This window comes from Rhopilema esculentum, chromosome 18 (assembly GCF_057945365.1).
Source record: "Rhopilema esculentum isolate cy_ngs chromosome 18, ASM5794536v1, whole genome shotgun sequence".
In the NCBI taxonomy this organism is placed as follows: Eukaryota; Metazoa; Cnidaria; class Scyphozoa; order Rhizostomeae; family Rhizostomatidae; genus Rhopilema; species Rhopilema esculentum.
The window spans coordinates 8,252,099-8,266,633 of record NC_142832.1 but is presented as its reverse complement, the minus strand read 5'-3'; the positions used below and the strand labels follow the sequence as shown (position 1 = coordinate 8,266,633).

The 14,535-nt window shown below is 37.7% G+C and overlaps 2 protein-coding genes across 2 annotated transcripts in view; one reads left to right on the top strand and one right to left on the bottom strand.

Annotated features, from left to right (window-relative positions):
- The window catches only part of LOC135683520 (uncharacterized), a 44,240-nt gene extending 33,127 nt beyond the window's left edge, over window positions 1-11,113 (bottom strand). Inside the window, exons 1-4 of the mRNA XM_089113811.1 lie at window positions 10,288-11,113; window positions 9,985-10,137; window positions 7,765-7,958; window positions 999-2,230 (exon numbers count right to left, since the gene is read on the bottom strand). The gene's annotated coding sequence lies outside the window, so the exon portion shown is untranslated. The remainder of the gene's footprint in view (window positions 1-998; window positions 2,231-7,764; window positions 7,959-9,984; window positions 10,138-10,287) is intronic.
- Window positions 11,114-13,461: 2,348 nt separating this feature from the next.
- Window positions 13,462-14,535, top strand: LOC135696403 (uncharacterized). The gene has a single exon (XM_089113791.1). The coding sequence runs from the start codon at window positions 13,462-13,464 to the stop codon at window positions 14,533-14,535; it is 1,074 nt and encodes a 357-aa protein (XP_088969917.1).

Sequence of the window (14,535 nt, the reverse complement as noted above, 5' to 3'; positions counted from 1 at the left end):
CGAGAAAGGCTTCTCCACTTCATTAGGGAGTGTGAAGACCCCTTTGCACGCAAAGTGAGGTAAAATAAGAGTTGCTGGAATCAGCACATTAGGTATGGTAGGCAAGAAGAAGGAACACTACATGTTCAGCATGTTGGGAATGAGGAAGTCAACCAAATAATTTGTCGAGCATTTAAGGTAATGTGTAATAAAAGATAGGGAGCCAAGAACATTAAAAGGCTTAATGAACGATTACAACAAACTTCTTGATAACTTTAATTATCCGGAATGTGAAAGGACTTCATAAATAAAGAAGATTTTAGAATACAACTTTGGTGATGAGCTAGGCTTCCATAACAGATTTCAGAAAAATGAAAGCACTATTGTGTATGATAGCCAGAGCGGGGCGACGTACATAGAGGTAGCGATAAACTCATGGGGAATCGACAAAGAACATTCAATGAATAGTGTCGCACATCACCTACGAGACACGTTCAAAAATCAGCCCATACAAGAATGGCCACCACATTCAGATAGACTCACAGAAGAAAAACAGCCCCAAGAAGAACTGAGATGCTTTCGTACATGGTTGCGTAGTCCATCCACCAAAGACTTTGCTGATGATTGTGAAGATCCCATTATTACAGCTTTGAGTGATATATTGTTGGCATATGTTACAAGACAAAGGTCTTTTTTTCAGGTAATCAATCATTTGTTGTTATTTTAATTATTTACTTGTAGATAATTTGATATGCATATTCTGTCCATCAATCAGTGGACGTCCATTCAGCGCATTGCCCTTTGATCAATGAATAGAGATAACAATCCGGGTGGGTTTGGTTTACCAAAAACGAGAGCATGTTATACACAAACAAAAACGATTAGCAAGATAGAGTCAACACGCCAGGCTCTCAACGCTGCTGCGAGCATTAAATGAAAGGATTGTAGCCATTCCGAAAACTCTCCAGTTAATTTAAGGTTTGACGAGAAGCTTGTACAAGATTTCAGCTGATGCTTACAAGAGTGAAATTGTGATCCTTTTGACGAGCAACACAAGGACCTTCAATCACTTGAATCTGGATTGCTTGCATCCCCAAGTCTCGTTGAAGATTTCTCAAGTACATACAAAGAAGGTGAAAAACAAGTCAAATATTTTTTGAAAGAAAGAATTTTCTCAACAGAAAGGCCAGTATCAGATAAAATAAAGAAAAATGGTCTTTGCAATTTCATCACACAAGAGAAACCAAAAGGCACAGCCTCTGCAAACCAAATGAAAGCCAGTGTGATGGAAAATAAAGCAATGGCGGAACTGGTCACGACCTCACGGTCGCTGTCACGACACGCATCAACATTTCATTTCATCAATGACCGCTATGATGTCTCAAATTCGATCAAAGATATTAAGCATCAAATAAATGCGACCAACCTGCACCGAAAGCCCAAGCCTTCAATAGCTTCTTTGTCAACAAAGGAAATAAACTGCGTCTTCAAGAATTTCTGTGGAAAGAGTTCAAGTCATTAGCGTTGGATAAAAACCAAGAGTTTTATTACACAACCGGGGAAAAAATGCGTTAATTTGAAGACCTCAGCTGTGAGTCCAGAACTGGAATGCCATCATCACGGAGCTGATACAAGGCTCGTCTTTCATGCCTCTAAAATGCTCTCCCAATGCCAAAACCCGATCATACTCGACAGTGGTGATACAGATGTTGTTGCAATTTGGCCAAATGCTCTTATGTCAGAAAGGCCATCTGTTTGATTGTCAAAAAATATGCTCCTCAGGGCCAGCTTCAGTCCTTGTGCAAATAGATGCCTTCACAGGTGCAGATGCAATCATTGGCTTCTTTGGTCACGGAAAAGTCTCAGTGTTTGAGAAAGTGAAAAGAACTCCAGAGTTTGCCAGTTTAATTTGTGATTTTGGACTACAGGTTGAGCTATGTCCAGAGCTTTCACCATTCACCATAAAATGTGTCTATCGCGATCTTTCTAGCCAATCCCTTGCAGCAGCAAGATCCTCAAAATGGCGTTTAATGAAGAGGAAGAATACAGAGAGGCTTTCACCTGCTGAGGATTCACTGGCACAACATTGACGAAGAGCAAATTATCAATCTTACATTTGGAGACACTTTCACAAAGAAAAGCCTCCTTCATCTCCTTTATCTCATGGATGGAAGTTCGGTTCAGCAGGGCTGCTAGAACCAGTCCTGTCAATATGGCAAGCAATCCCCGATGATGTGATTGCCGTCTCTCTCTAAGAACAAGAAATAGGTAGGATTATGTGTATAACTTTAAACATGGTTATATATGGTGGCTGGGTACAACTTCCTAGGTGGCATCATTTGCCATGGGTTTCCGTCTCTCTATAAACACAAAGAATCGGTAGGATTCTAGGTATAAATTTTCAACATGGTTATTTGTTGTTGCTAGGTACAACTTCCTAGGTGGCATCATTTGCCATGGCCACTTGGATAGAAGGGGTTTCCGTCTCTCTATAAGCACAAGGAATCGGTAGGATTCTGTTTATAAATTTTTAACATGGTTATATATGATGGCTGGGTTCAACTCCTAGGTGGCATCATTTGCCATCGGCTCTTGGATAGAAGGGGTTGCCGTCTCTCTATAAGCACAAGGAATCGTTAGGATTCTGTGTATCAATTTTTAACATGGTTATATAAGTAGGTAAGTATACGAGGATATCAACTCAGCTGGCACTGCGAAGCAGGGTGATTTGCAGGAGGAGGTGAATGCGTAGGAGTTCACTGTGTGGGGGGATGTCGTGTAGGATGAGGAGTCGTTTTTTGAGATTAAAAAAGTTTTTGAGATTTTAGGTGTTTTGCGCATGCGCAGTAGTTATAGAGGTTTCACATAAAAAGACAGTAACATTTCTGAGACAGATTTTTTTTTACTTCATAAATCTTTTAAGTAAAATAAAACCAACATGGCTAAATATTGTGACAACAATTGAACTACTGATGGAGATTAGCAGAAAGAGTTTGCACAAGTGTCTGATTTCTTCTCGGTCATGAGGGGTTCTCCCATCCACAATAAATTTACACAGTCTCTCGAAGCCACTATTATTTTCTATCGATGTCTGCACTCTGTCAGTCTTCAAGGTGTTTATTAGAGTGTCTTTAATTAGAGAATTGTCACTCAATTCCTGGTGTGTCTTCCGAATTTCAACAGCGAATGCGAACATTCACCAACCCCTGAAAAGAAGCTTAATCTTGGTGTGATTAAAGTTCCTAAATACCAATTACACGATAACTTTTTTCCCAGTCAAATCATGACATTGTATCTATATAAAGAGGAAACAAACAATCAATCGGTGCAATATACTAAAATTAATTGTGCTCGAAGAATAAAGGATGGCATAAACATTATTCCAGAATCAGCTATCAATGTGAAATGTGACATTTTGGAAAATAACTACCTAGCAGGTCTTGATAAGAAGAGAGTTCTGCGAAAGTTAACATTTTATGATACACAAGTTGACACATATGTGAAATATTATGAACCGAAGAGCATCATATTTACACCAATAGAAAACCTTCAATTTCAACATATCTCAATCAAGTTAACGGATGATGAAGACAGCCCTATAAAACTACCATCATTCTATTCACCAAAGCAATATATTGGAGAGACCCCGATTACTGTGAAGATAAGACCAGTAATATGAGTAATGAAATTTGTTTAACGTTAAATAGAAGAAGTTTGAATTTACCAAACTCTATAACAAATGTTGCAAAATGTAGTATGATTGGATGCATTTTATTTCCAAAGAAAGAAATAAGTATAAATAAAAGTGTCATTGCTGTGTGTTCTGATCTTATATTCAGTAAAAACAGTGTTCCATTATTAGACTTGGCAATGCTCGAGAATGACAGGGTAGTTAGGAAGGTGAACCCACCAACACACACAGTAATAACATCTGAGAAAAAGACAATTAACAAACAAATTTTTGATTGGGAAACATTGGAAGATATATCACATAAATTTGAAGACAAGTGTTATATTGAGTTATTACTTAGCAAATATGATTAATGACTTTCGTTTAATGGGGCGGCGTTGCTTCTGGTGATGTGGGGGGTGGCGTTGATTCCGGTGATTGCGCTTGTTGTGACCGCTCCTCCACCTCCATCCTCAGGGCTGTTCCGATGAAGGTTGCCGCTCGCATTCGTCTCCTCCTCCTCCTCCGCTCGCATTCATCTCCTCCCTGCTGTGCTCCTCCCCAATGTCTGTATCATCGGATGTTGTTGCCGCTTCGGGGAACATGTTTGTTAGTTCCCTGAAATAAAACACCCTAACATCACAACCTGTATCTAAAAATTACCCAATCCAACCACTAATGTTGTTGCATCACTTGAAAAAATGATGGTTGTAAAAATTAATAGTTTCAAATTCAAAAAATGTTGAAGTAAAAATGTACTCACCGCATCCTCCGATTTACTGATCTCATTGACCTTAGGATATACCCACTCCTCCTCAATCTTATCTCTCTAGCGTTATTTGCTACCATATCGTCGCTTTGGTACTTCATTGTAATCTAAACATTTAAGGTAGTGGTATTTATTAAATTGTTATATATTTGGAATAAATCGGGAAATAAATCAGGGAATAAAATGAAAAGAAAAAAAAAACTAATTGTTCCTAATTATTGGTAAGTGTAACAAACGCTCCCCGTGCACATCTTTAGACCTCAACAAGATGACTATTCAATACTCATGTGTACAAAGTCAATGGACTAAGGTCGGTACTAAGCACTGAACGGAGGATTGTAAGCACACAAACACAATAACCTAAGGTACCTGAAACGACGTCTCTCAGCACCCCTATACCTTACTTCAAAGTGCTGAGTCGTGGAGACCAGCCTATTTCACTTCAGGTGGGCAACAAAAAGAATATAAGCTATTGCAAGTAATTAAAAAAATTGACTATTAACAATAAAAAGCAAGTATAAGAAATTAAAAACAAGTATAAGCATCTAATGAAATAGTGTTGAAAGTAAAGGTAAATCACCTGTTAAATTCACTTTGAAAAGTACGTATGTCTTTCTCTAACCACGATAACCGCGAAAAGAGGTGGATTGCTTGTGCTTCAGTCTTTTATGCCGGTGTATACGTGTTTAAGTTCTGTTATTCGAAACAAATCAGACTCCTCCATTATTATCATTTCTTGTAGGGGCACAAACGCTATATATTTCGATTTTCGAAATATGAATTCCTTCGATTGTCTTATACATTCAATTATCCAAGCACTTGATCTTATAGACTTGAAACTTCGTATATATGTAGATAATCAGATACTCTGGTGTCAAATTTGGGCTTTGTATCACCAAAGGATCTACTGCGCATACGCAAAATCAACTTGCTCTGATCGATTTGAAACTTGGTACATATATATTGAACTTATAATACGACATTTTATTCGCACCTAATCAGCCATATACCCAGCCACATATTTGCACTTACGAACAACAGCTTATATTCCTATTGAATTTACTTTCGCTTTTTATCCTAGCTTTTCTATTCGCTTTGTTTTAGTTAATCCCCTATAATGAGCTGTTTTATTATAGTTGTGCAGATAGTAAAAATGATTAATCGAGTTCTGGTACAGAGAAAAACAAGTCGTCTCAACTCTTCGCTTCTGCACACACCTAGGTGAGAAGTTATATATATACAAACTAACACACAAATTAGTTAGTAAAAGAAACAACAACGCTTTTACTAAACATATAGTTAATCACATACCCTGATGCAAGTTCTGGTATCGGCATCACCAAAGGACCTACTGCGCATGCGAAAAACTCAACTTGCTCTGATTGATTTGAAACATGGTACATATAGGTAATCACATACACTGATAACAATTCTGGCTTCGGCATCACCATAGGACCTACTGCGCATGCGCTGAACACCTAAAATCTAAAAAAAACACCTCCTCATCCTACATGACATCCTCCTACACAGTGATCTCCTACGCAGACTCCTCTTCCTGCATATCACCCTGCTGCGCAGTGCCAGCCGAGTTGATATCCTCGTATGCTTACCTACTTAGTTATGATGGCTGGGTACAGCTTCCTAGGTGGCATCAACTGCCATGGGTACTTGGATAGAAGGGGTTTTCGTCTCTCTATAAGAACAAGGAATTGGTAGGATTCTGTTTATGAATTTTAACATGGTTTTTTGTGGTCGCTGGGAACTATCATACTGAGGTGGCATCGTTTGCCATGGGCACTTGGATAGAAGGGGTTTCCGTCTCTCTATAAGCACAAGGTATAGGTAGGATTCCGTGTATAATTTTTTACTTGATTATATGTGGTGGCTTGGTACAACTTTCTAGATTGCATCATTTGCCATGGGCACTTGGATAGTAGGACTTTCCTTCTCTCTATAAGCACAAGGAATCGCTATGATTCTGTGTATAAGTTTTTAACATGGTTATAAATGATGGCTAGGTAGCACTTCCTAGGTGGCATCATTTGCCATGTCAACTTGGATAGAAGGGATTGCCGTCTCTCTGTAAGCACAAGGAATAGGTAGGAATTTTTGTATAAAATTTTAACATGGTTATTTGTGATGACTGGGTATAACCATACGGGGGTGGCATCATTTGCCATGGGCACTTGGATAGAAGGGGTTTCCATCTTTCTATAAACACAAGGAATAGGTAGGAATTTGTGTATAAATTTTTAACATGGTTATTTGTGATGGTTGGGTATAACTATACGGGGGTGGCATTATTTGCCATTGGCACTTGGATAGAAGGGGTTTCCGTCTCTCTATAGGCACAACGAATAGCTAGGATTTTGTGCATAAATTTTATAACATGGTTTTTTGGAATGGCTGGGGACAACCATATGGAGGTGGCATTATCTGCCAAGGGCAATAGGATAGAAGGGGTTTTTCTTTCTCTATAAGCACAAGGAATAGTTAGGATTTTGTGTATAAATATTTAACATAGTTATTCGTAATGGCTTGGTACAGCCATACGGGGGTGGCATCATTTGCCATGGGCACTAGGATAGAAGGGGTTTTCTTCTCTCTATAAGCACAAGGAATAGGTAGGATTTTGTGTTGAGACTTTTAATATAGTTGTTTCTTGTAGCTGGGTGAAACCATACTAAGGTGGCATCTTTTGCCATGACCACTGGGATAGAAGGGGTATTTATAAAGAGAAAATGAGGCTCACTGATACTTAATTAGGCATCAAGAAAGGATGAAGGGGTATGGCTGCTAGATCCAAGTGAACTACAACATGTCAAAGAACAAAGTTTTTTTGCCACCATGTTTTGTGGTGAGGTATCAAGAATGATTTTATTTGTTAAACCTCCAGGCACATCTCGTATCAGTAAATCTTAGATTTAAAATATTGAATACCCATAAAAGTCTACTCCACTTTTTGAATTTTCTAGCTTGCGTTATTCCACTTCTTCCAAATTCAGAGCAAAAATATGTTCAAATTTTTGCCCCCATGCAAAGTGTTGTTTTTTTATATAAATTGTTTTGAACTTTTTTGATTCATTTATAAACGTCAGCAAGGACGCAGAAAAAGTGAAAAAAATTGTTTGCGTAAATTTTATTTTAGGGAGGGGTGGCCTAAGCATAAGGTAAAATTTTCGTTGAAAATCCAACAAACTACTAAGGTTTCCAAAATTTTCCAACCAATTCGATGCTTTTTAAGGGGCTAAGCCCACTATCCTTCCCAGCCAGACAAGCGAACCACGATTTTAATAGATAGTGAAGTGTTACAAAGTATCAAAATAAAATAAAATTCAAGATTCACCTGTTTCAAATGTCTTGCAAAATTTTGAACATCGTTGGTACAGCATTCAATTTCAACTTTAAATTATTTGCTGATCGGTCAATAATTTCTTCCTTGAAGTGGTCGGAGCAAATTCTGAAAATACTTGCTATGAATCCAGTTCTCGTGGCGCATATATTGTACATCTCTGTATTTTACCATAATCAATTAGAAACCTGAGAAATAAAAAACATCACTAATATAGAATTTTTTGTAAGTCAAACTTTGGATAGCTTGATGAATATAATGAGACAAAGAGACAAATTCCGCTCAACCTTTGCCAAATGAAACGGGCCTAAATTACCCAAACCGAAATGATAACTTACGAATGAAAAGTTCTGGAGAATTTGAATTTTATTTTGGATTCTTTTTCCGAATTTCCACTGGGATAGAAGGGGTTTCATTCTCTCTATAAGCACAAGGAATAGGTAGGATTTTGTGTAGAAATCTTTGACATTGCTATAAGTGGTGGCTGGGTACAACCATACTGAGGTGGCATCATTTGCCATGACCACTGGGATAGAAGGGGTATTTATAAAGAGAGAACGAGACTGACTGATACTTAAATAGGCCTCCTCTGTCTTTAAGGGCAAGGAAGGATGAAGGTGTATGGCTGCTAGATCCAAGTGAACTACAACATATCGAAGAACAAAGTTTTTTTGCCACCATGTTTTGCTGTGTGGTACCAAAGATGATTTAATTTGTCAAACTTTTAGGCAACTCTCCTATGGTTAAATCTTAGATTTCAAATGTTGAATACCCATAAAAGTCTACTCCACCCTTTCAACCTTCCAGCTAGCGTTATTCCACTTCTTCCAAATTCAGAGAAAAAGATGTTGAAATTTTTGCCCTCTTGCAAAGTGTTGTTTTTTCATATAAATGTTTTGAACTTTTTTTATTCATTTATAAACGTCAGCAAGGACGCAGAAAAAGTGAAAAAAAATTGTTTGTGAAGAAAACTTTTTTTAGGGAGGGGTGGCCTAAGCATAAGGTAAAATTATTTTTGAAAATCCGACAAAATACTGAGGTTTCCGAAATTTTCCAACCAATTCGATGCTTTTTAAGGGGTTAAGCCCACTATCCTCCCCAGTGACACGACCGAACCACGATAATATTAGACAGTGTCGTGCCTTGGGCCCTCCTTTCATCCTATACGTAAATGATTTTGAGCGATGCTTAGAGAAAAGCTCAACAAATATGTATGCAGACGACACTAGAATAACATACTCTGCAAAAGACATTGAGGAACTGTGAAATGACTTAAAAACTGAGGGTAAGAACATTGCAGAGTGGGTGCGGCAAAATAAGCTTAGTCTGAACACCAATAAAACTGAATATATGGTAATTGGTCATAAAAGACGAATTAACCATATCCAGGGGGAGATAAACGTGGAAATAAATGGAGAAAAAATCCAACGAGCCCATGAAGTAAAATATCTTGGGGTCACTATCGATGAAAACCTATCTTGGAAGAAGCAGTACAAGAGGCTTAAGTGTAAACTTAAGAGTGGTCTTTCTTCGTTGAGGAAACTTAAAAACATACTCCCACAGTCGAAATTGGACCAGGTTTACAGGGCACTTTTCGAGAGCCATCTAAGATGAATTAAAGTCTGTCCGCTACAAAACTTGAACATCTTCAGCGTCTTCAAGACAGGGCTCAAACATTAATTGAAAGTGCTAAATTTGAGGACGGGTGGATCTGTAAATGGCTTTCAGTTTCGAATCTAATTAAATATGACAGGGCCATAATGAAATACAAAATGATGAACGGTCTTTGCCCTGACAGCCTTAAAGGTAAATTTATCACTAGATCAGAGATATCCAGGTATTCGAAAAGGAATCAGCTTGATATTGACATCCCAAGACAAAATTTGGAATTCTCGAAGGGAAGTTTCTTTTACTCTGGGGCTAAACATGGAATGAGATTCCAAGAAACATCAGAATGAGCCCCCAATTTCTATGTTTAAAAGAAACTTGAAATGATTCCTGCAAAGTTAATAAATTCCCAAAACAAAACACGATCCCTAGGTAGAACAGCAACATCTTTATTTTATATATATTAAAGAAGTTATTGTAATCAAAGTAGTTTATTTTTTTTGTATTATAACTGATTAGGAACTCGTGTGTAAAGATTTTTGAAATGAAAATGAGAAAATGAAAAGTGTTAGAGAATATCTAAGTAAAATCAAATTCAAGATTAACCTGTTTTAAATGTTCTGCATAAATTATTGGCTGATCGGTCAATAATTTCTTCCTTGAAGTGGTCGGAGCAAATTCTGAAATTCTTGCTATGAATCCAGTTCTCGTGGCGCATACATTGTACATCTCTTTATTTTACCATAATCAATTAGAAACCTGAGAAATAAAAAACATCACTAATATAGGATTTATTGGAGGTCAAAGTTTGCATAGATTGTGGAATATGATGAAACAAAGAGACAAATTCCGCTCGACCTTTGCCAAATGAAACGGGCCTAAAATACACAAACTGAAATGATAACTTACGAGTGAAAAGTTCTTGGCAATTTGAATTTTATTTTGGATTTTTCATCTGAACTTCCATCGCCATCACTTCTGAATAATTCGGCGTCTATTTTCAGCTTTCTTTTCTTATTAAAACCAAAAGCGCAACGCTGTGTTCCATCATTAGCCATAGCTGTCCAAAACATTTTCCGCGAGATGTGCTTGACCTTTGACATTTGGGTGGCCTTTGTAATGGCGCCTAATAGAGGTTTCTCGATTCAGTCTTTTTTGTGGATTAATGATTAGGATTTCAAACTCCGCTTTGTTCGTAAAAATTCCATCAACATTACTAAGGGCTACAGTTTTTCAACTCATTAGGTGTGGATAACGGTAAGATGAAGTTCTTTTTCATTTCTATCATTTCTATTAGTAAAATGTTGTCGTCATAATATTGTAACTTCCGTCATTTAAATACGCAAGGGTCTTCTCTTTACATGCACTGCAGTTGATTTTAGGCCGACTTTTTTGCGATCAGGAAGTTATAACTTTTGACCCTCCACCTCTGTATTGGTTTATATGATGCGTTTCACTTCTTAGCTCCTACGTGTCTACTTTCAGGGGCGGACTGGCTAATTTTTTGGCCCGTGCAAATTTTTATCAAACCGGCCCGCAATAATAGCAAATAAAAAACTCCTGGGAAAATGCAAGAAAAATAAACCTTGCTCAAGCGTGTTTGAAATATTTCAAAAGAAGCGTTTGGTGTCTCTTGAGATTAATTTTCTTGATCAGGATAAAGTTTGTGCTTTGCTCTTTCAAAAGACTGTAGACCTCTTTTTTTACTTCCCCCAGGAGCTCTTTTGACTGGGATGGGGTCTTCGACGATCTGACAACAGAGAGGATTTTGAAAGTAACTAGAGCATTCTGTTGAAACACCAGCAAAGCTGATGCATTTTCTCCTACTTGACCCGTTCGAATTAATGCATCAGAAGCTGCGAATATTTCGTCTATAGGTTGACAATAAGAGCAAACAAGAGAGGTTGAAGAAATACACTGGAGCAATGACTGAACAGCTGATGTTATGCTGTGTAAAGAGTCAAAACCATCCTCACACCAAGAGACGAACGAATATAAAGCTGGCTCCTCCCTTTGAAGAACGTTAAACATGCCACGTATCTCCTCGTTAAGCAACTTTGCTGTGCAATATTTTGGTATCAGGGTACGAATTTCTTTCTTTGGTATGAAAGCCCTCTCTTTGAAATTAATAAAATAAAAAGTTTAATTGATGAGAAACAAATCCACATATACTGTGTGTTTGATGCTACTGTCAAAAACCTAGCATTTTCTAGATCCCAGGAATTATGCTGTAAATTTGTTTCAGAATATTTCAATCAGAACTGCATTCCTCAAAAATTTGAAACTAAATTTCTGGATAATTCTTAATAAGATAACGCCTCAGGGGCGGATCCAGGAAATTTCTTGACCGGTGCTCAGTTAAAGGAGACACACCCAACAAATTGACCACGCCCATTTTCGGTAGCGATGTTAAGTAGCGTATTTTTTCCAAGGAGCGTCCTTCTTTAATGCACGCCCCCCTTTTGAGCAAAATTTTTCTAATCAGCACCCACCCTCCATTAAGCGCCCCCCAAATATTTTGAAAACATATAGAGACCAGCTAATCTTTACAATAGTAATAAGTTTAAATATATTGAATAAAACCTATGCTGTTTCAATTTGGAAAATCTTTTGCCACTACAGACAGAATTACACAAAAATAAATTTGAAGGTATTGACAATTTGAATATTCAAGATGCCACACCAGTATTTATGCAAATCTACTAGGATTTCGACTCGGGTGAAATTGAAATCTTGTAATTATTATGCCCATAACAGGTGTGATTGATTTGTCTAAAAACAATCATTGTTTGAATTCCAAAGCTCAATTTTTGTTGGTGGATTTTTTATCTTTTCTCAATAAGCCCCACTCTCTAATGGGGCCAAAAATATGATAGAATACGGTAAACAAGAGTGGCTATGGAAGCAAGGAAAGTATTGTACAAAAAAAGGCAATGTATTTCATGAAAATTTAGAAAATGTTTTACGAAATTCGTCACACTCGTTGAAAGCTATCTTTTGCAGCTTGGAATTGTGTTCTTAAAAAATGAATTTTACTTTTCTTTCATTTTATATATTATGTTAAAATTTTTGTTGATGTTCCAAGAACTTTGACAGGCATTTGCACGCCTCTTTGAACTATTCTTCCTTCAGAAAAATCACAAAAGGGGCTGCGATGCGATAACTCGCGTAAAAAACAAAGCGAATATCTCAACACTTCAATTGACGCTTTGTCGTAGTATCACAATTACCTCAAAGCAAACAACATTGATTCACGTTTGCGAAACTCAAATCAACTAATAACATGACAAATAAAACGCAACCTGGAATGTCACCTGATTCCTCAACCAGATGCATATAATATTTTCTGATGTCTTGCAATTTTCCACAAAGATTGTATGTTATCACTTACCTGATAGATAGGTATCTTAGGCTGTAGCTTTGCTACACTTCCGGAAAAGAGCTGTGAATCAATGAACGAGTCGGCGCTATTGTTGTCCCAATAAAACTCGAAAACATCCCCAACGCCCCTTCTCTATCATTTCTTTGACCAGGCTTTTCTTTTGCCATAAAAATTAAGCTTTACTACAATATGAACCACCATCACCCCCACTCTCTCTGATTTGCAGTTTTCTCAGATACCAACTTTCTTAGCATTGGGGGGGGGAGTGCCTTGCCCCCTCGCTGCGCTATTGGCTTCAGACAGGCCCCTTTAGGTCTGTAATAGAGTCGGCTTTCACGTTATTACTATGTGATTTCATTTCATTTCTACGAGGTTTTATACAGAGTATTGTGATGTATTCGTTCAGTTTTGAGTCGTATTGTTATAGCCTCGTTTTAGATAATGATTCAAGTTGGATTCTAGCGTGAATGTGCCTGTTCTCTCGTGTGTACTCGGCTTGATATATTACAAATTGGCGACGAGAAACGGTTTCGGGTCCTCACATTATGTTTTAATGGTTACAAACAGGACTGTGGTGGAAGTTTCCAGTTTTTTGTTGAAACGGAAAACTCAAGTAGGCCAGCTAAACGAGTTGAGTGGTAAAGACGAGCTCTGACTTCTTAGGCCCATTTTGTTCGCTTGAATGCTGACGTGGCATTAGCATGACACAGGTGCTAGGACAGGTTGGTCCTTGCAATGAAGGGAAGGAGGACTGGGCTTGTTATGTGGAAAGGCTGGAACAGTTTTTCATCGCAAATGATATTACTGAAGCATCCAAGAAAAGTGCTGTGCTTTTGAGTGGAATTGGACCTTCAACATATTCGGTGTTGAGAAATTTGATGACCCCAGATATACCTTCAAGTAAGTCGTATGATGAGCTGAAAGCTACATTAACTGCTCATTTTAAACCAAAGACATTAGTGATTGCAGAGCGTTTTCGTTTTTACAAGAGAAATCAACATGAAAATGAGTCTATTTCAGATTATATTGTTGAGTTGAAGAAACTTGCAAGTACTTGTGACTTTTGGGATTTTTTGTCAATTGCTTTGCGGGACAGGCTTGTTTGTGGTTTGCGTTCAGATACTATTCAGAGGAAGCTTTTAACAGAAATTGACCTTACCTTTGACAAGGCACAAAGAATCACTGTTGCAATGGAATTAGCCCAAAAGAATGCAGTTGATTTGCAACCATCAAGTTCAAGTGGTGGATTAGGAGTTAACAAGGTGGAACATAAACACAAAAAGAAGGCAAAAGCAAGTGCTTCAGCATCTAAACCTGCTAAAGAGTGTTGGCGATTTGGAAGAGATAAACATAATGCATATGATTGCAAATTTAAGTCATTGAAATGTTTTAATTGCTCTAAACAAGGTCACTCTGCAAAGAGGTGTAGAAGTGAAAAGAAGAAAACTGTACCATCTGTGAAAAAAAGTTTTCTTGGTACTTCATCCAGTAATGTTGGGTATAGTAGTGATGAAGATTTGCATACAATCTTTACTTGTAGAGGTGATTCTAGGGCTACCTTGCAAGAAACAGTTTCTGTCAATGGTTTTCCTTTGACTATGGAAATTGACACTGGAGCAGTAGTTTCAGTTGTTGGAAATGCTTTTTATGAGAAGTTTTTGCCACATGTGCCCTTGGGTTCATTTACAAAGCAACTTCATTCTTATTCTGGAGAGGTTCTTGCAACTAAGGGTGAAATTTTGGTTGATGTTGAGTTTAAAAGGTCAAAAGGCTAA

What these genes read in the sequence shown, in the direction of transcription:
- LOC135696403 (XM_089113791.1), top strand. Translation starts at nt 13,462, where the DNA reads ATGACACAGGTGCTAGGACAGGTTGGTCCTTGCAATGAAGGGAAGGAG.